Below are 21,704 nucleotides of genomic sequence, written 5' to 3'. Positions count from 1 at the left end.
AAATACACCCAAATATCATCATTATCATCAATATTAAAGTAGGTTAACTTTTGGAATGAGATCTGTTTCTCTTCTAATCCATTCTGTTATGAAAACAGAGCAAATACCCTTCCTAGCCACTTTCTTGTTATAATGTAACTTCTGATAAACAGCTTAAAGCTTTGGCTTCTGAATCACAGTAGAGTTTATTCCAGTCATTCACTTTGTTGAAAAAGAGGATTCAAACTTGCCTGCAGCAGCCTTTCACCACTGTAATCCTGAACTTTCAAAAGGAAATCTGCAAAAACGACCCCCTCTCTTTATGCTTCTGCACTTCCCCAGTTAGTATTGAACTTGCCCATAAAAACAAACAAACGAGAAGTCCTGCCAAAAATCCATCCCAAAATGCCTGAATCACAGCACTATCCCCTCTTGTCTTTTCCAAATGATAGACAGAACTAGATCACATGTTGAAAGCTCCTATACAAAGGGCTCCCCTGCAGTGCTTCACAGCTAGATAGTTCATACATTAGTTGGCTCTATTGTATTTCTTATGCAGTTACAAGTGCTGCCTAGTAGGAGAATTGACTTCAAAGCACGGATTAATAGTCATTGCCACTCTGTCTCCAAACACCTCTGCTTGAGGTCTCAAGGGGATTCTGGTGCATTTAAACATTAGTACAGTCAAAAGGAAAGAGCATCTCCCATCCTCTGAACTGATATGAGAGAACACCACCTAACATACTGCTCAGAAGGTTGGCATTCCTTTTTTTCCTATTCAGGGGAAGAGTTGTGGCTGTATTTATTTACGTTTACTAAATATCAGGTTTTCTACCTGGGATTTTCTACCACTTCCAAACGGTAATTTGGTAGAACCTATCAGCAGCCTACTTGGTAGTGATCTTCTCATCGGTAACAGCATGTTTTTCCTCTACAGGTAACCAGGTATTATACAAAGCCTTAGCTTAGTCAACATCAGCTTATTTTGCCGATGGGGAACTCTGCCTTGCCTTTTCAGCTGGCTGTGAGGCAACCCTTGCATTAATTCTGAGGAATATTTTGGTTTGTACTTGGCTGAGGAGGAGACTGAAGGGCTTGCCCTCAATTCTGGAGTCCCAAAGACTTCTTGCGGCATGAGGAAAATTACAGATCAAAAATTTCTATTAACTCTTGTCTAATTCATTTAACTGTGGCAGCTGGCACTGAGGTATTTTTCTCTGCATTCTTCAGGGTTTTGTCCAAGCTGGTTAATTCCCCTGTAGCATTTTGTACTGTCAAGATTTAACTTCCACTGTGGGAACTGCCTTTCTTTTTGGCTTGTTTTCTTTCAGTTTTGATATGGGAATAACATTATTCCAAGTTAATCCACAGAAGAAAGGACATACTTTGACATACAAAATCCAAAGAAGAGTAACATTATGAGTAGGGCTGTACTGCTGGATAAGCCATCATTTGGAAGATGTGCTTGTGAGTCCCTCATTTATCGCAGTTTTTCTACATGAGTTTTAATAGGTCACTTCAATTTTTAACTGTTACACCCCAGTTACCCTAGGAGTGGGTGTAAAAGTGCTCAAACTCAATAGAAGAGAACATGCAGATACTTATCATGCCCTTTTCAGTAGTGTTGATTAATGAAAGAAAGAAGTTTAGGTGTGAAGGCACAGGTAAATGAATCTTGTTCAAAGCCTACTGGAGTAAGCTTCTTCCCAACCATTACACTGTAAATTCTCATCACTATACATTTTACCAGGAACTGATGTTCACGAGGCTAAACGGACATTGATATAATTTCCAAGGAAATCATATATTGTTTTTAGTTGGAATTCATTGCCACGTCTGTATAGCCCAACTTATCCTCATTCATTAATACCCCTATTTCCTTCTACAGCTTGTAAAACAATTTTCCTTAGTCCAGCGTGTACACTGTTAAAGGTCCTTGCTAAAGGTCTGTAGTGGTGCCATTTCCCATGTATCCCCAAGAATAAGCTGTAGCTGCTTCACTGAAGAGACTTACAAAGCAAAATGCTTTAGATCTTGTATGTCTTCCAGAGAGATAAGTAATGCCTGGGATGATCCTGGACTGTTCAGCCATCCAAGAAGTGGGCAACAGGTTGTTTTGTGTGGCTTTGCTTTGCTTTGTTTTGTTTACAGCTCCAAGATAAAAGCACAGCAGCTATCTCTGGATACATGCTGCAAACGCAGGTTCTTCCCAGCACTGGTTTATGTCTCTAAGAGGAGCAGGATATACTAAAAGAAGAGGGGTTACTGAGAGCAGAACTAGGATTACTGCTTTGCCATCAGAAGAGAAGTTTGAGTTCTTTGCAAGAGAAACTTTTTGACAGTGAATCTACTATGCTTTGGATCCTCCTCTCACAAAGGAAGGGAGGTTCCATCCACTGAGTCACTTGCAGCTGGACTAGCTACAGACTTCGAGAGTGTAATGTGCTTATGCTAGCTGAAGGATGAATTAAATTGCTTTGTAGGATCTTTCAACAGAAATGGCAAGTGTAGCCCAGCATCCAAATGATTAAAAATATCGCACTGAAAATGGGTCCTGTCCACTTCTGAAGTTCACCAGAATTTAATTCTTCTTAAAGGATCCAATGTGAAAATACATGTATGAGCACTTACATATGAAACGGGGAGAGTATAGGAATACCTGTTATACATCAGTTAACTTGCGTGTATAACTCCCACAGAGGATAATGTGGAGTCAATAGTAATGTTAGGTACAAAACAGCATTAATGAAATATCCAGATCTCCATGTGGTTATGATTTAGCTGCACCTAAGAGAGTATTTTTATGCCAGCCAAGTAGGCACTATATTCATCAAGTATCTCAGTATGGCATACCCTCCTTACATAGACAAACATTTCAGGTGCCCATTAGGATTTGGACATTCAAATCAGTCCTGAATCTAAGCACTTCCTAAGTTCTTTAATTTTCCCTTGTAATTATCCTTAGTAAGTTTTCTAAGACATAAGTTTTGTATACAGATGTGCCTAGTGATCCCTTAGGCAGCGTATTTGAGAGTTGCCTTATGTGTTTCCTGGGCACGTTCTAAAAAAGTAATATTAGATGGTATAACAGCATAAGATTTCTTGGGATACAACTACTGAGAAGGAATTTGGTAGTATTTTTATTTGCAGTATTCACTAGCATTCAGACAAACTGATGACACGTATTTTTACCTGCCTGGTTTACTCAGGAAACATTTGCTGCATGAGTTTAGACCACAGACAGTAAACTACTCTTCCCACTCAATTACTGGATGGAGTTCTGCTACTGAGTTTGTCAGTACGAGGATCTGGTTTGTGGTTGCAAAATCCCTTAGTATTCAGAAAGACTTCTTCCCACGTGACTGACTTTTAGGATTAAATAAGTTTAGCTTTACATAAAAAAGCCTTAGCTGGGCTGACTGCAAGTGCCAATCTTCAGTCTTTCGAAGAAATGTATCAGATCTTTCTCCCAGGAGAAAGAGATGGTTGAGTAGAGATGCATGGGAAGAATGCTTTCAGGCCAGCAATATCGGATGGGGTGCTTAGCACTGGAAGCATCAAAATACCCTTTGGTTTGGAGGAATGTGAAAAGATAATAAGCTTATGGCAAACACCTGAAAAACTCCTTACCTCAGAGACCCGTGGCGGTTTAGCCCTATGATTTCCTTTGCTCCGATAGCTGTGAATGTGCTTTCGTATTTGATAGTTTTCTAGCTCATTGCTATAAAGAAGCCCCATTAGCTAACTCTTACACACAAAAACAAACAGGACAGCATGTGGGACTTTGTCAGTGGTGCTCTTGTAGCAATTCTTACTATAAATTAGCTTTTCCATTTCTGAGCTTCAGATGTGCCTGTAGGCTTAGTATGGGAGAGCTTTTTGCCAGTGCAAACAGCTGGTGCAAGGGAAGTGATATAACTAAATCATCTTTTTAGGCTATTCCTATCTCTGTGTTTTGTAGTGGACCAGCTAACCAAATACTCTTCTTTTACAGTTTAGTTTAGTGTGGATAACCAATGGGAATCACAGGAACAGATTTTTGTTGGGGGAAGGAGGAGGATGAGGGGTTGCCTTGAAAAATAGTATTTTGCTCCTATTAATCTCTAAGCTATTTGTTAGTTGTGGTCTGCTAAGCATTCATTTGGCTGGATGTCTGAAAAATACTACTCTGAGAAAGGTTAAAAGCATGCAAGGATGAACAGGTTGTTTTGGGAGCTACTGCAAGCAGGAAGGACCATCCAGAATTACAAAGTTTCCCAGGTTCCTGCCAGAATCCCCCACCTGGCTTCTCTTTCTTGGGACTTAATGTCCTCCCTCTTCTCCTTGTTTTCTTCCGTTTTCCCAATACACGGGATAATGACTGAGTTGTGGACTATCGGAAAAGCCACGCTGCATCTGTAGCTCTTAGGAGGGTTTCTTGCTGGATCTTATTTATCTAGTATTTATATTAGGAAGAGGCAAATTCACTAAGTTTTAAACAGCTGTAGAGGGTACTTAACCAGTTTTATGGGGAGGGAGAGAAGCAAGTCTCTTAGTCTGTGTTTGTGTATGTATTTATTTTATGGTGAAATCGCTGGAAACTGGGAAGATTCTTTTCTCCCTTGGTGTACAGACATATGCCTGAAGTGGAGATTTTTGCAGGGCTTTTTTCCCCCTTATCTGTTTAATGTATATTTCTGTTACCGAGATATTCTAGCCAGAGGAGAAAAAGCTGCCGACACATCTTGAAGTGAAAAGCAGATGCATAGCTAACAGTACCTTTTTCTCTATTTTGTAGGTAAACTTCTTACAGAAAAATGAACACTTTCCAGTTTACTGGAAATTCTTCATTTGTTTCTTTTCAGTGATACTTTATAGTATCAGTTGCTTAGAAGTATGTGTCATTAGTATCCTTGCCCAAAGCATATGGCTTTAAATGACCGTAAAAGGGATCTGCCTGATACGTAAAGTAAACTTACAAGGGTAACTGCAGTTTGGGAGTCCAGATTATGCAGTGGTGAAATGCATGCTCACTTTTAGCAGTGAAAGTCTTGGGTCCCATTGTAATTAGGTCAAAGTACAAAAAATAAAAATAATTTTAAAAAGGACTTTCCTGACCTCATCCTTGTTTTGCAATTATAGCACATAAAAATACAGAAAGAAAAATATCCCAAATGAGAAGGGATCCTTGATCAGGCCAGCAGGGAATCCTGGACATTTGAAGTGCATCAACAGTGTAGCTGGACAACTAGGTCAGAAGGAGCAGCTGGTACAGCTGGTTAATAATGAGATATATCGATAGGGTTGTGTTGCAGTGCACAGAACTCAAATAAGGTGGGGATGAGAATGTTAGGGAAGAGATAAACTGTCAGCTTGATGGAGCCTGAGGACTAGAGTGGTAGAAAACACAGAAGTTCCAGAGGTTAGCATGAACCTGGGGACAGTAATGTAGCCCTAGATCCTAATTTACCATCTATCATCTTGTTCTTCAACATACACATTACCTTTGCCAGCAGCATTTTAAAATGCAACTTGAAAACAAAAATTGAGAAAAGACAAGTTTATAGTTAAAGCTGCTGAGCAAGGGGCTTTTTGTAAAAATGTCTCCTTTTTAAAACAGATTTTTTTCATTTGAAAAAGTTGGCTATCTTGGCTCATTCCTTCAAACAAGAAGCTTGTAAGCCTTGATACTACAGATGCCTCTATTCTATATCTACTTTAAGTTTTTGAAAATGAAGGCTGCAATGGTAATACTTTTTAATCTTTGCTTTTCTGAGAAATAATTTGCTAAATGTTAAGTAATGAAGTATTGTCTGTGTAGCTTCATGTGGAAACATTTAGGATCCAATTTTCAAATTAAGACATCTAGTTTTGACTATTAACAGCTAGATTTTTTAAAAAGACTGGAGAAGATTTTCCTAGCCTCAGCAGAAATTGCTGGACCCAGATTTTCCAAAGAACTCTGCTTCTGTTCAAGCACCTCTGTATTGACCAAGTAAAGAAAAAATTGCTTAGCACCCTTCAAATCCTCTTGTAAATCTAACACCAACATTTCCTTTACAAAATCTTGTCATCTCTTTAAGTGTCTCTGGCTCCAGTTGTGGTTCTTTAGCTCTTTTGATCTTTCAGGCAGTAAAAGGCTTTTTCAGACCCTCATGCAACAAGTTAGGCATTTATCATCAAATAGGGCATGAGTATTTGCTGGAGTGGCCTGACATAGAATACACAGTTGGCAACCAGACCTATGCCTAATGGTCTGTTTTGCATCAAAGAGAAGACACTCAATTCGAATGTGCTGAAGGGGGATATTTCACTGCTCTGAAAATCCAGCTGCAAGTCATGACAAATACTGATTAAAATTCAAAGCTTAAATGCCTCTTTGTGAAACTCCCTAAGTACAATTAAACCAGAGCCTCAGAATCCTGGTAGGGAGTGGTGTCCAGGGACACTAGCCTTCAAACCTTACCAAATAAAAATCTCCACTGAGGTCTGCAAAGGCCTCACTTCTGTCTTTTTTTTTTTTTTTTTCTATTCCTAGCCAATCTTTTCTGATCCACAAATGAATCCCCTGAATTTCCTATGTAGACCAGTGTTTTGCTTCCTGCAACCTGCATGTTCTGTCCCTGAGATCACCCTGACCAGGTTTCCTCTTCTTTGGTTGGACCTCTTCCCTTCCTAACATGTTTTGCAAAGGGATGTAGGAGATTGGTCCAGTGCACTCTTCTAGCAAAGGCGTGGTACATTCCAGCTGCAGATGCACTGTACTGGTAATCAGTGCAACCTCAGCACTTCTGAAGTAGGAGTTAAGAGTCTTCTCATATAAGTCCTCTGAGAACTGGACACTTTTCAGTAATGTATCTAAAAGCAATCTGGGCTATTTAATTTTTGTGGGTTTTATGCTTAATTAACATTCCCCAGAACTAATACTGATCTCTCAGTGGCTTTAGAGGTGCCACTGTTCCTCATGTTAATAAGTACCAAAACACCCTACCTGTTTGTTATTGTATTTACACAAAAGTACCTCTGGCCACATCTACAGGGCAGATAGCCCCATTCTTCCCCAAAATTCCAAGCTCAAGATAGCCACCCACTGCTTGGTGGCATTACCACCTTTATGATGGGTTATGAAATGATCTTGCTGGCGTTCCTGATGGAAAGCTAAGGTACATGCAGTGCTTACAGACTGCTTTTCCTGTCTCCTGGAGAGATTAATCATGGACAGGGTCCAAAGCTTTATGTATAATGTTTTCCCCCTCCTGAAACATCAGACAGGACAGGTTGTTTTGCTGGTGTCCTGATGTCAGGATAATGGTCTTTATACAAGAAAAATATGGACATTGTATGTGTCACCTAGGAAATTCAGAGGAAGCCAAGGAGGTTCGTAGGACATACAGTATTTGGAATCCAGTTTTAGTAAAGACTCAAATAGAACTGGTTAGTAATATCTTCTTGAATTTCAAATCCTTTTGTAGCATAGGAGAAACTAGTCTCAGTCTTAATGCTAGCAGTGGCAGGTTTGCCTACAAAAAATCATATGGCCTTAGTCACAAATACTGCTAATTGGTGGGCCTCCAGCAGCACTCACGGACAGCACGTCTGAATAACTGCTCACTGCTTCAAATAAATAGTCACTACAGCCATAGCCCTTTCCAGCATAGCAGAGTGCATTTGTAAGAACTAATGCTTCACCCTTTGCTCGAGCTGATCAGCAGTTACAGGAATAAGCCCAGTCTGACTAGGCAGAAAAATAAATGCCACTCGTTTTGGGAATGCCCTGGAGAGACAGGGCCAGAATAAGGGCTAGAGTCTGGAGTTTTGAGGGTTTGATCTAAATACAAGGTCACAGTCAGGGTGAAAAGTGCATCCTAACATAGCTTACGATTTCTCCTCACCCTCTTCCCCTTCTGACCTCCCCCAGAAATGTAGAGAACCCGCTGGAATGTGCTTTGCCCTTTCTGGAGAGGCATGGATGGTACAACCCCTGCCCCCCCAGCCCTCTCCTCTGCCCTCCCACCCCCTCAAGTCCTTGCTTGCTGTTCTGTTTTTCTACTTTCCCTAAATGCAACTTACTTTAAGCATGCATTATTATTAACATCCTACAGTAAAATTAAGCTATTATATAACCCATTTGTCGATCTCAGCCAATTTCTTCTATCTTTTTCTATGTCTATTTATGACGTACATCCAGACTGCACGTCCTTTTTTTTTCCTCTCCATGTTTATTTTAAAAAGAAGTGATAAAAAGAAAAAAGATCTATTAAAAAAAAAAGCAACACAGGAGGGTGGTGGGGTTTTTGGCCAACAATTGAAAACAAATTTAAATGGGAGGGGGAGGGAAGGGAAGAGAATCCAATTCTTAACAAAAAAAAATCCAAATGTTGAAAGTGTCCCTAGACTGCTTTGTCTGTTCCTTTCAATGTGTGCATCTGGTTCGTTCATCTTTGAAAGTGTGTGGAATAATTTTTCCTTTAAAAAGAAAATTTTAAAACCCCACAATTGTTATCTTCCTTCTTCCTGGGAACAAAGTGCTCTTTTTCATTTTTTGCTTTTTTTTTTAGTATATCTCTACATAGTTATATTTTGATGTATTTCTTTTCAATGGTTGAATTTCTATCTTAGATTTGGTTTGTTCCAATCTAATAATGGAAAAAACAAAACAAAACAAAACAAAAGAGTTATGAATTGTTTTCTGCAATTTTTCCCTCTATTTCCCTCTTTAAATAAGGAACTACTTCACTGGTAGAATCCTACAGCTGTATTTTTGAGATTCTCCAGAGAATCTGAATATAAAAGCAATCTAATTTGAGAGTGGGGAAGGGGTGTGCCAATAGAGTCATTACATTCAAAACAGTGATTTGATGTGCTCAAGAAATGATTGTCTCAAATTATTGAGAATACTGATGTCAATTTGACGGACCTCAGAAAAGATGATTCTTAGAAGAAGGAGGCTGTGGATAGCTACAGATGAAGTTGTTCTAATTCCAATGCATAAAACTAGTTTCCTTGTTTTTTTGTTTTACTCTCTGGTTATAATTTTTATTATTATTATTAATTATTATTATTATTATTAGTTTGTGTATTTTTACTGCTATTTTTAGTAGGGAAAAGTCTTAACTGGTTTTATAATTTGAGAACCTTTAATGAAAATGTAAATATTAATACTATAATTATTAATTTTTTGTAACTTGCATGTTGAAGAAGTTGCAGCTTAGGGTTTGTGAGATTGTCAATGTTAGAGTTCTGTTCTTTCTTTTTGTTGATGGGCATGAATATGCTCATTTGTTTTTGTATATTGCCCATCCCTTCCTTACAGCCAGAAGCTCTAATGCTGCTAGATCACTCCGTACCGCCCTTACATGGACATGGCAACTGACTTACACATTCACTCCCATCATCTTCATCTCCTGTGTAGTACACTCATAGATTTTTACACTCCCACTCCATCCACCCTAGGCATTTTTTCTTCCCATAAGTTCCCCTCCACCACCCCTTTCTTTAGCATTGTTAAAATTTTATGTGCAGTCATCCATTCCTTAAAACACACACACACAAAAATTATAGAAAAAAAGAAAATGTTTAAAAAAATATATATCAAATTGACCAAAAAGGCAAAAAAGCAACAAACTTTGCTTTTCAAAAAACATTATATATGTAGATATGCAAACAAGCAAAAGTAAATTCTATAAAGTGTAAAGGATTTTTCAACTGTAATATGCTAACAACAACTTTACATAAGATAAAAAAATACAACCAAAAACAGCAGAAAAAAAACAAGTTCAAATTTGTTAAGGTGCAAGATTTTTTTCTTTTCATGTTATGTGGTGTGGATGTATGTGTTGTTGCCTCCCTGTATCGCCCTTTGTTGTAAAACAATTATATTAAAAAAGAAATAATAACATTTTGCTAAAAAAAGTTTTTAAGAAACAACAACGAAAAAAAGCAAGTTACAAGAATGTGGCAATGCTACTTGTCCAAGAGCATTCTTACACAACTTTCTTTTGTAAATTTTTCCTTTCATGCCAAAAAACATGCGGGCAATTTGTTGATGTAAGTTGACTGTTACGAAATCAATGTGGTATGCTTTCTAAATATTTTTATGTATTTTTGATGACTTTTTTTTTAAGGAAATAATTTTTTTGATTTTCATCATTTTTTTTCAGTTCTCGTAGGTTTTAATCTTTCTTTTGCTGATAAAATGAATGACTTGTTATGGTTTTCCTTTTTCTGACCTTGTTGCTGTGGCGTTTTTTATTTTCTAGTATATGGTTTTGTTTTATGAAAAATGTATAAGTTCATTTATTTATTTTTGAATCAGTTTGTATTTGCCTTTATGTTATGTGCTCTTTGTATCTTGTCAATTACCAGATTGTATTGTGCATAGGAGGGGGTGAAGGAGCCTGTGGTAGTTTGCTCCTATTCTTTCTCAGTCCTTCTCTAGAGCTTTCTTTCCCCTTTCCCCGAATCACCAGTTATCCTACTTTCTTTCATGCTACTTAAATGTAGCCTGATGGTGTAGCCTTCATGTCAAGTAAAAAACAATGAGACTTTAGCATTTTAGTAGCTCTCAGGGTTTTCTTACTGCAGCTCTACATCATTCCTACTTTATTCCCATGAAAGTGTTTTATTTCTATCAATTTTCTTCGTTGCTGATAACCTGCCTGATGTCCTGTCTAAATGATACTCTCAAGTGTACTCTCACCAGGTAAATGCACCTATCATATTATGATTAGTATCAGGCTTGCTAATATCATCAAGAAACGGTACCTTTGGCAGACAATTTCTTACTGAAACTTAGATCCTGAACCTCTAGAATTTCCTTACTTCAAAAGAGATTTGGACTGATTTCTTTAAAAAAACAGTAAGTAAAAGTAAGAAAAAGCTGTACTTCCTTGCAGCCGTGTATGTTTTCACCGTTCCTGCATAGTTATTCTGTGCTCAGTAGGTATCTTGGGTTCAACCGTCAAGTCCCTTGAACAGCTGATGCTGAAAACAGAACAAATAATTATGCTGGGTAGGAAGGTGTCACCAATTAATCATAAAAGTTTAAAATAATGATGGAAGATGGAAAAGAGCGTGTTTTGATTGGTTCAGAGCAGCTCAGTGTCTGGGCACCAAAATGCCTGGTTTTGCTCTAGAATCCTGCCTGCAGACACAAAGTCAGGTCCTCTCTGGAAGGTATTAATATATGTGTCACTGGAACTGCACAAAGGTGACCAAGAATCTACAGCAATGAAACACAGCCCAGCATTAACATGGGATTCATTACCTCTCAAACTCTGTGCCTTCCTGTTGCTCATGAGCCATGTATTAGGAAGCACTGCAATAACTAATGTCTTTTAATATAATAGAAACCTACTCTGACAGATGAAGTACAGTTTTATCTAATCACTTTGAGGACCATATATTCTCTGAAAGGAAAAGGAGATATTTGAGATGAAAAGTTGAGGTATTCCATTGTGGAAATGATGTTTTTCTCTCTACTATGGACTGTCAATTGCAATTAAATCAGACTGCAAAGAGCAGAAAATATTAAAACTGTTCATCTACTAGGTTTTGTGTTACCATCATCTTTCCTGTGAGTCAGGGACTATGTTCTGAATAATTTCCCCTTTTTATCCTCAGAGGACTCAAAGGAGAATTAACTAAAACACCATTAGACTGAAATTTATTAACTCAGTCATTTAATAAGGAATTATTGTGTTGATACAGAGGGGAAAAAAGGTAAGGAATTATTCTCTGTGGCAAGTGTTTCGTACTGAAAGTGGAGTTAAACTTCAGAGGAACAGTATAAGAGTAAAATGAAAATGACAAATTTGGGATGCAGTATTTCAAGTGCCTGCAGAAACGAATGAGTTGTGCAGCCTTTATGGATGGCATCTAAAAGCTTGTCAACCACAGCTGGAAAAGAGAGAGATGATAAGGGTGTGTCCCTTATCGTCATCAGGAGAAGATGAATCTTTCAGGCTTTGTGTGCCTTTTGTCCTGCATCAGTTTGATGCCTGAGATGCCAGTGAAGTGGTTGTGGCTCTAAAGATGAAAGCTGGAGGCTGCTACAGTTTTTCAGGTTGTTTTTTTTTTCTTTTTTTTTTCGGTGCCCTCTGCATTCATGACTTGCCCACAAGATCCTCACAGTTCATAAGGCTTCTATTAAATTTTTAACACTCTGTCTTTTCTAGTGGCAGAGAACTCTTACTGGAGATCAGCCCCAGAGGTATGAATTATGTATCTATAAGTACGCTCATAAAGCAAAAAGCAGGGCAGCTCCAAGGCTAAAGCAGACCTTTTATATCCCAAATGATCTTGGTAGTTTAAAGAAAAGCACAACTCCTTGAGAATAGTCTATGTGCTAAATTTAAAGGCTAACTTTTAAGGAATATATGCACACTGTGTTTGCTTCGTGGAATGAGAAGGCCAAGCAGAGCACTGGGCTGCTCAGTAAAAGGTTTCCAACCTCACAGACCTCAGTTCTCTCAGTGCTTCTTCCAGTTAGCTATTCAGTAATTTTTTGCAAATGTACTATTGATGGGCAAGCTAATTTTGCATCTATGTCACTACAGAGGAAACCATTTTATCTGCTTCCTTTTTCTTTAATTCTTTGGCATTGTGTTGTCAATAGAAGCTTTTAAAAAAACATTATTTATGTTTGGAAAACATCCATTCCCTGCTTAGGTGAGAAAGCACAGAGTAGGTGAAAAATAAATCTGGAAAGTCCTTGTGAACTCTTTGGATTGCTAAAGTAATCCCAAACTTGCAGCATACCAGTGAACACTGTTAACTGGGGCTTAACAGCCAACAGAAAGAAGGGGAAAGAAACCTGTAACTACCAGGAAACGGCCCATGTCATCCACAAACAGAATGTAAGTCTCATATGAAGATTTGTTTTGAAGCCAATGGCCCAAACTGGGTGGCAACCTTGCCATTTTGTTGTAAGCACAAAACAGTTTGGAAATTAAAACTGTAAGTTTTATTCAAGGCTGTAAAGCGTTAATTTTGTGATTGAAAAAATGGTAGACACTGTGAGAAAATAAAAACTTCAGATAGGAAAATACAAACATAAAACCTGTCTAAAGTGTGTTTCCCTTCCAAATTGTCATGTAAGTTTTTTCAGGGGCTCCTGTTTAGCCTTTTCTAGAGATCCAAATCTCTAAATCACTTGCCTTTCACAGCAAACCTTTCAGGATCCAAATCCCATGTAAGATATTCTTGGCAACCAAGTGGCACTTTGTCTTTCAAATCTTTCAGTGCTTACCTTTAAACCAACTTGGGGCCCTGGGCAAGAGGCACCACTTCTCCATCAAAGAACCACTGGCTCTGGGCAGCTTCCTGCTGCCTCGGCTGTCATTTTGTGAAACATGATTCCCCCTACACGCACACTTATCTGCCTGTCATCAGACTCCCTCTTGTGTCTCTTACAAGTAGAAATGTGGTACCAGTACCAAAGTTGTTTGCAGGTATGATGTGAAAGTTTGCACTTGCTACCCTCCATAGAAGTTGGTGATCACATTTCTCACACGTTCCTGGGAGCTTTTCAGAATTTACATTCCCTGTTATCCTTAAATAACACATTTCTTTTAGATCGAGTGGCATTTTTATCACACCATTTTAAAGGATGTTTTAACTCCTCTATAAATCACATACCCCAAGAAGTATTCATTGTGCTTGCATCCTATTAGACCTACATCTTCTAGCTTGCTGTGAATTTTGCATGGATGCCTAACCTACCGATAAAACAGAAGCCAAATTTGACACCTTTTTCTGAGTTACCTTCTCGCACACAGCTTTTTTTTCAGTTTCACAGTTTATTCTGTTACAGACAGAAAGAAAAATAAAAAATTCAAAGCATCATTACCGCCCTTACAGCCATCTCCCTGATACCCCCCAAAAGTATGTTGTCCTAAGTAAATGTAACAAGTGAACTCCTTGATGGAGAAATGATTCCTAATGAAGGATCTTTAACAGTCGCTTTATTTCTATAGTATACAAGCAAATATAGTATGGATCATGGGACAATTTGGAATAAAATGAGAGATGAGATTAAATAATTGTATGGGAAATCAGAGTTAATCCAGTCTTCCTGATATGAAATTTATTTCTGTTCTCACATATGTTGTGAGAGTAAAACTTTGTAAAACTCGTTCCTGATTCTGTCCTATTGTGTTCCATCCAACAGACTTGCTGGAATCAAAAAGCTCCAATCTGCCCTCCACCACTTATGTGAAACCCCACTTACCATAGCAACTCTATCAACTTTTCTTGACATTTCAGGAAGACCACGGTCGTTTTTATAGTTGCAGTAGTCTTGATCATTGGCTCATGTCCTCGACAGCAACAAAACCTGTAGAACTATGACCTAGTTTTAAAGGCAAGGGTGACTGGGGCAAGAGAAAGGTCTTCATATTAAATGTAACATATTTCTGATTCCTTCAAGAAAATTAATAGGACCAAAAAGAATTCACTTTGGAAGGAAACTACCCAAAATATTACCCCAGTGGGTGGCAGATCAACTGCATATTGATACTGTGTGCCGGTATAATACATTTTAATAACAAAGGCACTTCAAAGCTCTCAATGAGCAATTAAAAGCTATGAAAGTGGTTTTTTTTTTTTTCCAGTTGGGTGTCACAGATGGTGAATGAAAATCACAGATTAATATTACTTTTTAACAGTAAAACACTGATCTTAAAAAATCATTTAAAGGGACGCTACCTATCCCTGACTTTCTGGAACTTAAATTCACCACTCATGCAATTTGATGTAATGTACACTTAAATGCTATTATTTGTATTAATTTTTTACCAGACTCACAGATGATCTTTGCCTCAGAGGCATACTCAAAGTTTATCCTGGGACCACCTGTTTGCGTAGATTATAGGTGCCCTACTCTAGCCATGGATAGGGCTTCTGGACAAATATAAATCACATTACATGCTCTAGTTTCTACATTGCACAGAAAACAGCTCAGATGCCTGAGCACAAAATGCCGTGCAGCCATTTGGCAGACTACACTTTCTGATTTTCACATAATTTTTGAAGATATGTAGTTTGAAGAGATTGGCATTATTTTACACATATGATACTTAATTCTTCATCCTCTATGCAGTAACAAAAGCAGTATGAACATACTGAGGAAGCTCAGAAAACTAAAAGACATATTCAGATTGGCCCTTTGTATCTTAACTTAAAACTAACTTTGCATGCAAGTATGCAAAGTACCGCATTTCTTATTTTGGCCTAATTTCTACCCTGGTACCTCTGAGATAAATCTGTTTCAATTGATTAAAATGTCTCACTACTTAGTTTCTCATTAAGGATAAGAATAAGCCATATTGCTAGTTCAGCTATCCAGATTTAATCAAACTGTTAAGTACCTTTTTTCAGTATATTGCTATCTTCAATATGTAATTTGTTCAAATATATTGCTCTCCAAATATATTTAGAAGGGATTATGATTTTATACCATATTCTTTATAGAACTCCCGTGAACATTACTGGCAGTATTCAATGGGAAATAAGTGCATCTACCATATAGTGTAGATAGGAGAGAGCAGAATTTTGACCCTGATCCTGTTCAGCATTGTAACAATGCCAAACTGTTCATTAGCAGTTATTAATGCATAAGTAAAAGCCAAAATTATTTATTTAGAAGCTAAAATTCCTTTTGCGTATCTTTCCTTAAGCAATGGTGAGTATAAAACAAAATTTCCCATGCATTAAAAATACTTCTTACTGAGCTGCACTCCTTCCAACAAATCTAGATGACTACTCACGGTATCAGATGAACTTTCAAAAGTAATATGGCTCACCCTAAAAAAGTGTTGGTGACCTGTATGTCAGCAGAAGACTATGCAATCTGAACTAAATTAATTAGATCAACTAATTATGCCTCCACATCAGAATAAAACAGCAGAGTGTTAATTACCCATAGGTTCAAAAGTAGTACAGTCATATTACAATATATAGACAAAACAGAACTACTACCCTAAAAGTAGCAATATTGCTGCTCAGAAACCAAATCTTAGAAATGATGCACTGATTTTCTTGTGTCAGTTGCAGGTTATACTGTGGTAAGGTACAAAAGCTATAGGCTATAGCTTTGTTGTTCTACTTCAAGAGTAAACCATAAGTCCGCCTCAGTTTTAGTCCTCTGTAGGCAGGTAGCCATCATGTTAGTAAACAGTAGCACTGATCACAACTGTCTGCATATCAAGAAGTAACAGTAGGTGTGAAGACAACATCTGCGGTACACTCCTGGGCTCAACTACTAATTTGAGTCATCTGAATCCTTGTTTAGTTATATCATCAATCACAATAAAGTCTATCTTAGTTTTTAATCAAATTATAGTAAAAGAATATCAAGAAGAACCGAAGATGAAGATAGCACGGCATTAGTAGTCCCAAAAGATGCAAGGAAAGGGATATCCCTAGTGTCAAACAGAATGGTAAAGAAAGATTTAAAAGAGATGAACAAGCATTGAGTAGAGCTCTGTACCTTCATGGACCCCAGTAAGTACTTGGTTCTTATGCCATCCCTCACTTTCATGAACTTTCCCACAATTTAAAAACCAGGCAACAATCAAGAAGAAATGGATGAATGACAAAGGCCTTAGGAAAAGGCCTTATATGCTGCTATGGCAGGTGAGCAGACCTGAATCAGAGAAGAAATACCAATGTTCTTTTAAATGAAAAGAATCAGAGGAGGAAAACCCGGCAAGATGAGTGGTAAAACACATCTAGGAGAACATTGCTCTATGGAAGTGTAAAAGAATTCATTTTAAACACTAGCAAAAATTGATGTTCACAGAGTCACTTGAGAGTATCTTCAAAAATCAAAAACTTTGGGTCCCCAAAAATTCAGAGTATTTCACTGTACATAGCTAACACAGGTTAAAAGAGGGGGGAATTGGAACATGCAGTTTACCGACATCACAGCGGGGTGGGAGGGAAGAATGAAAGGCACCCCCAGGAAAGTATGTTGGCAGTGTAGTTAGGGTGAGAAACCCAATCCCTGACACTTTTTTTTAATGCCCAAATCCTCTGTCGCCCTTGAGTTAAGTGAATTGAAAATGGTGCATTGTGTCATTAAAATGTACTAATCTTCTTTTTTTTCTCTTTTCCATCCCAGGAGGTGAATTAGTTATCCCTCTACTTGTAGAAGACCCTTTAGATATCCCTCCTATTGCTACTCGTGCACCTTTCATTACACTTCCCCCTACCTTTCGCCCCCTCCTCACCATTATTGAGACCACCAAAGATTCCCTGTCCATGACCTCTGAGGCGGGGTTACCTTGCTTGTCGGACCAAGGCAGCGATGGTTGTGATGATGATGGCTTGGTGATATCTGGGTATGGCTCAGGGGAAACCTTTGACTCTAACCTACCCCCTACTGATGATGAAGATTTTTACACCACCTTCTCCTTGGTAACAGATAAGAGTCTTTCCACTTCAATCTTCGAAGGTGGCTACAAAGCACACGCACCCAAGTGGGAATCCAAGGACTTTAGACCTAACAAAGTCTCCGAAACTGGTAGGACTACTACCACGTCTTTGTCCCCTGAGCTGATCCGCTCCACAGCTTCGTCCTCGACTGGGATGGTGCCCAAATTGCCAGCCGGCAAAATGAATAACCGTGAGCTCAAACCCCAGCCTGACATAGTCTTGCTTCCGTTGCCCACTGCCTATGAGCTAGACAGCACAAAGCTGAAGAGCCCGCTAATCACTTCCCCCATGTTCCGTAATGTGCCCACAGCAAACCCCACGGAGCCGGGAATCAGACGGGTTCCGGGGGCCTCAGAGGTGGTCCGCGAGTCGAGCAGCACAACGGGGATGGTCGTCGGCATTGTGGCTGCTGCTGCCCTCTGCATCCTCATCCTCCTGTACGCCATGTACAAGTACAGGAACAGGGACGAGGGGTCCTATCAGGTGGACGAGACGCGGAACTACATCAGCAACTCAGCCCAGAGCAACGGCACGCTCGTGAAGGAGAAGCAGCAGAGCTCAAAGAGCGGCCACAAGAAACAGAAAAACAAGGACAAAGAGTATTATGTGTAAAAAAGAATACTTATTTATATATAAATATATAAATACTTAATGAGATTTAACTGAAATATCAGAAACATTGCAGCGAACGAGATTGGGAGATATCGTTTGTGGGAAAAAGTATTGGGAAAAAAAATTTCAGCAGTGACTGTTAATGTCTCAGTCATCGCTTGGAGTCAGCAAACTCTGCCCTAATGTATTATAAAGCACACTTAGCGTTCTGGAGATGGCGCGCACAGCTCTGCCCTGTTAGTGAACTTGGACGTCTCCAAATCTCCTCCTCCGCTGAACTTTCCGCAAAGGTAGAAGACTTCATGGCTTACTTGTTTCATATCTCCAAGTGAGTCTTTAACAATGTTCGTGATCCCTGACTGTATCAATAATTTTTCAGTTTACTTATTAAAAAAAAAAAAAAAGGAAGGAAAAAGAAAAAAATGCAAACATTATTAAACAACAAAAAAAAATATTGAACAAACTGATCTGGCCGTGTCCAGCATACATATAATTTTTCGAGATTGGAGGAGGGGAATAAATGATTTTGGAGATTGTTGGGGTTTTGGTTTGGTTTGGTTTGGTTTCTTGGGTTGTTTTCTGTTTGGTTTTTTTTTGGTTACTTTTGGGTGTGGGAGGGAAGGGTGGAGAGGAATGGTTGTGGGGGGTGAACCAGGACATGAGTTGAGAAGAAATCTCGGAAAAAAAATAATCCATAATAAATAAAGAGAGACTATTGCCATATATGAACTCAAAAGCTACCCATGGTGTTTACTCTGCATATCTGGTCGTGTTGTCTCTAGAATCCGTCGTCTTGCAGTAAGTTGTTTGCTAACAACACAGTGAAAGTGTCTGATGGGTGGTGCTGAAGAAAATTATCATGGAAAGCTGGTTCCCTTGGATCTGGCTCCAGTATTTGCAATTGAACTGAAGAATAGATGGGTTTGGGTCTGTTCTGATCAGTCATTGGCTTTATTTGAGAATATCCCTTAGTGTGCATTAGCCCAGCCAAACCGTGGTAAAAGGGATTTGAAGATTACAAAAAGAATACTTAAAAAATGGTTAGCCATTCTGAGCTGAATATACCATGCAAAAATAAAGGAGCCTTCCTCTGGGTTCTGGTTCTGTGACTGATTGCAATGCATGCAAAAAATCATAATAAATCAGTTTAATAAAGAAATCAGAAAGACACCACTGGAGTTCAACTTGTGACAAGACCCATAAATGTCAGAAAAGCTAAACACTTGTAAAAGAATGCAAAATACATAGTTTTTTTGACATAAAACTGTTTTTCATATGTAATATTTTAATTTTGTAGCCTGACATTTCAGATCATCTCTGTCTTTCCATTTGCCCTATTCTCCCTTTTCCTTCTCTTTTATATAAAAGAAAATAAATAAAGCTGCTGTGACACACAAAAAATAATAAAGAAAAAGGAATTTAATAATATAATATATATATACACACAGATATATTTATCATGGTATGTTTGATGGGACGACTGGAACAGAAGTTCTGTTATGGTCTTAATGTGGAATGAGAATGTTCTTGAAGAACGAAGTAAAATGAAACAGACAACAAAAACAAACCTTAAAATGTGAAGAGAGTGTGTGTTTTAGCTTTGTCACAGTTACCTGTGTCAAAAAAAAATCTGAAATTTTGTTTACATATTTTACTACTATTTTTTTTGCTAGTATAATTTCTATATGGATACCCTGATGGTGTATATACTGTTTTATGGTTAAATTGGGAATGTCTTTTGTTTTTATTTAACTTATTTAATTTGGTTGTTTGGCTTCTACATTTTCCCAGTTATTGTGAAAAGGATTATCTTACTGTACAGAACAATAGCCAGGTGGTTTGACGGCCATGCCTATCATGTGCAAAAAAGCAAATAAGGGAGAGAGAGACAGAGAGACAGAGAGGAAAACAACAAAAACCAAGATGGATTGAGAACTCTGGAATATCAGAAATGTACACTTTTTCTGTATACAGATGAAAACTAATCAGCCGTTTAGGTTTAGAAATCTACTCTTGCTGGTGTTTATAAGTCGCATGAATATTTGACTTTGAAGAAGTGTCATCAAATACACACACGCACATGGGAATTTAAATTCAAAAAACAGCCTTCTCAAACATTTAGAGAAGACGCTTTCATGTTAACAAATATTTTCAGTGCGTGTATGTGTGCGTGTGTGTGGTGCGTGTGCGTGCGTGCGAGGTTGAGCTTTTTTTTCCTTTTTTATTTTTTATACTAAAAAGAAAAAAAAAGACAGGTTTTAAAAAGGTATGAAAGCACGATTTTAGATGACTTAACTGGCCGAAACTATATAAAGTTGATTATATCTTGATGTCTGTAAAAGATTGCTGTTCTTGGAGTCTTGGAGTCTTGTGAAATGATTTCCTGCTTTCTTTCTTCCTTTCCTTTTTGCTTTCCTTTTTTAAGTTAAGGGAAAAAGATTTACATTTTCCTTTTTTTGTGTAAGTTTCTATTGGACAGTTTTTGGGAACATGTGCATTTCTGTATGTGGGCTTCTACCATATCCCTGTTGCTTTATGGACAACCTTAAGAATTTTTATTTGAGTTATTGTGATGTTATTGCTTTTTTTCCCCTTTCTTTTTCTTCTTCCTTTTTGATTCTTTTTCTTTTCTTATTTGCATTTTGTTTAAAGATATGCTTAGCAATAAAATGTTCTTCCCAAAGCCCTGGATGTTGCTGGGTTTTTATTTCCAAAAGACTTCAGGGAAATTCCAGACCTTCAAAGGTGAAAAATAGTTTGTGAAGCAGGTATCCCCCATCCCACAGGAGTGTCGAGCCATCAGATTACAGAATCATGTTCATGTTTGCATTCTCTCGGTAGTCCGGTGAATCTTTATTCTTTCCTTTGTGGGGACATAAATTCAACTTGAGTGTGGGGTCTACCTCACATCACTCCCAACCCCTTGTCTTCTGCCACCACCTCAGTGTGGTAAAGAGTAGTTCTCTGGAATATGGTTTTCAGTGACCACAGATAAAAGCACACCTAGGACATTGACTGAGTATGCCCTTTCTAATGTGCCGCCTGTTTTCAGTCTGCCCTTGAAGTGTGTGGCTCTTCCCATGACATTTATGGGATTCTGGATTCCTCTTCTGTGGCCAGGAGTCTATGTTTGATGTGCTGCAGCAGCTGAATCCTTTTGGGGATTTGGCTGGCCATTTTGATACAGAAAAGTGTTCACATCATTTTATATGAGGATTTAACTTAGGTCCTCTGAATTTACCTATGACTTTCCACGCACTACCTGAGGAACACAGTTTACTTACTTTGGGTGCTATGGATCAGACTTGGTACCTTAAGTAGGTGGTTTGAGTGCTCACTTCCTTCCAGGTAGGCTCTGAGGCTCCCAAACCCCCATCACTTGTTGGGGTTGCCCCTTGTTGTCCTACTGGGCATTATAGTCTATTAAGATTCTAGCCATCATGCAAAACTGCCAATATCCTGTCTTTCTTTAGCAAGTTGTGCAGAACTTCAGTTGACAGTAGTAGGCTTTTTCGAACTGGATCTTCCCAAGCTACCTGCAAGATTTTAGATTTTTAGAGGCATCTGGAAGATCAGCCAAATGAGTTTTTCACAGCCCTTTCATTTTTCAGCCAAGGATGATTTCTCCTTTTTTTTTTTTTCTTTTTTTTTTTTTTTTTTTTTTTTTTTGTTTTGTCTAATTTTTTTTGGTCTTTTTC

General features: G+C 38.3%; 1 protein-coding gene across 1 annotated transcript in view; it reads left to right on the top strand.

Moving 5' to 3' along the window:
- The window catches only part of LOC104296069 (neurexin-3-beta), a 140,284-nt gene extending 121,889 nt beyond the window's left edge, over positions 1 to 18,395 (top strand). Inside the window, exon 6 of the mRNA XM_009895897.1 lies at positions 17,081 to 18,395. Coding sequence (XP_009894199.1) covers positions 17,081 to 18,006 — 926 coding nt within the window. The 3' untranslated portion in view covers positions 18,007 to 18,395. The remainder of the gene's footprint in view (positions 1 to 17,080) is intronic.
- The last annotated feature ends 3,309 nt before the right edge of the window (positions 18,396 to 21,704 follow it).

This window comes from Charadrius vociferus, unplaced genomic scaffold, assembly GCF_000708025.1.
Source record: "Charadrius vociferus isolate BGI_N301 unplaced genomic scaffold, ASM70802v2 scaffold102, whole genome shotgun sequence".
Taxonomy (NCBI): Eukaryota; Metazoa; Chordata; class Aves; order Charadriiformes; family Charadriidae; genus Charadrius; species Charadrius vociferus.
The sequence above is the reverse complement of the archived record's forward strand: the minus strand, read 5'-3'. Positions and strand labels throughout refer to the sequence as shown.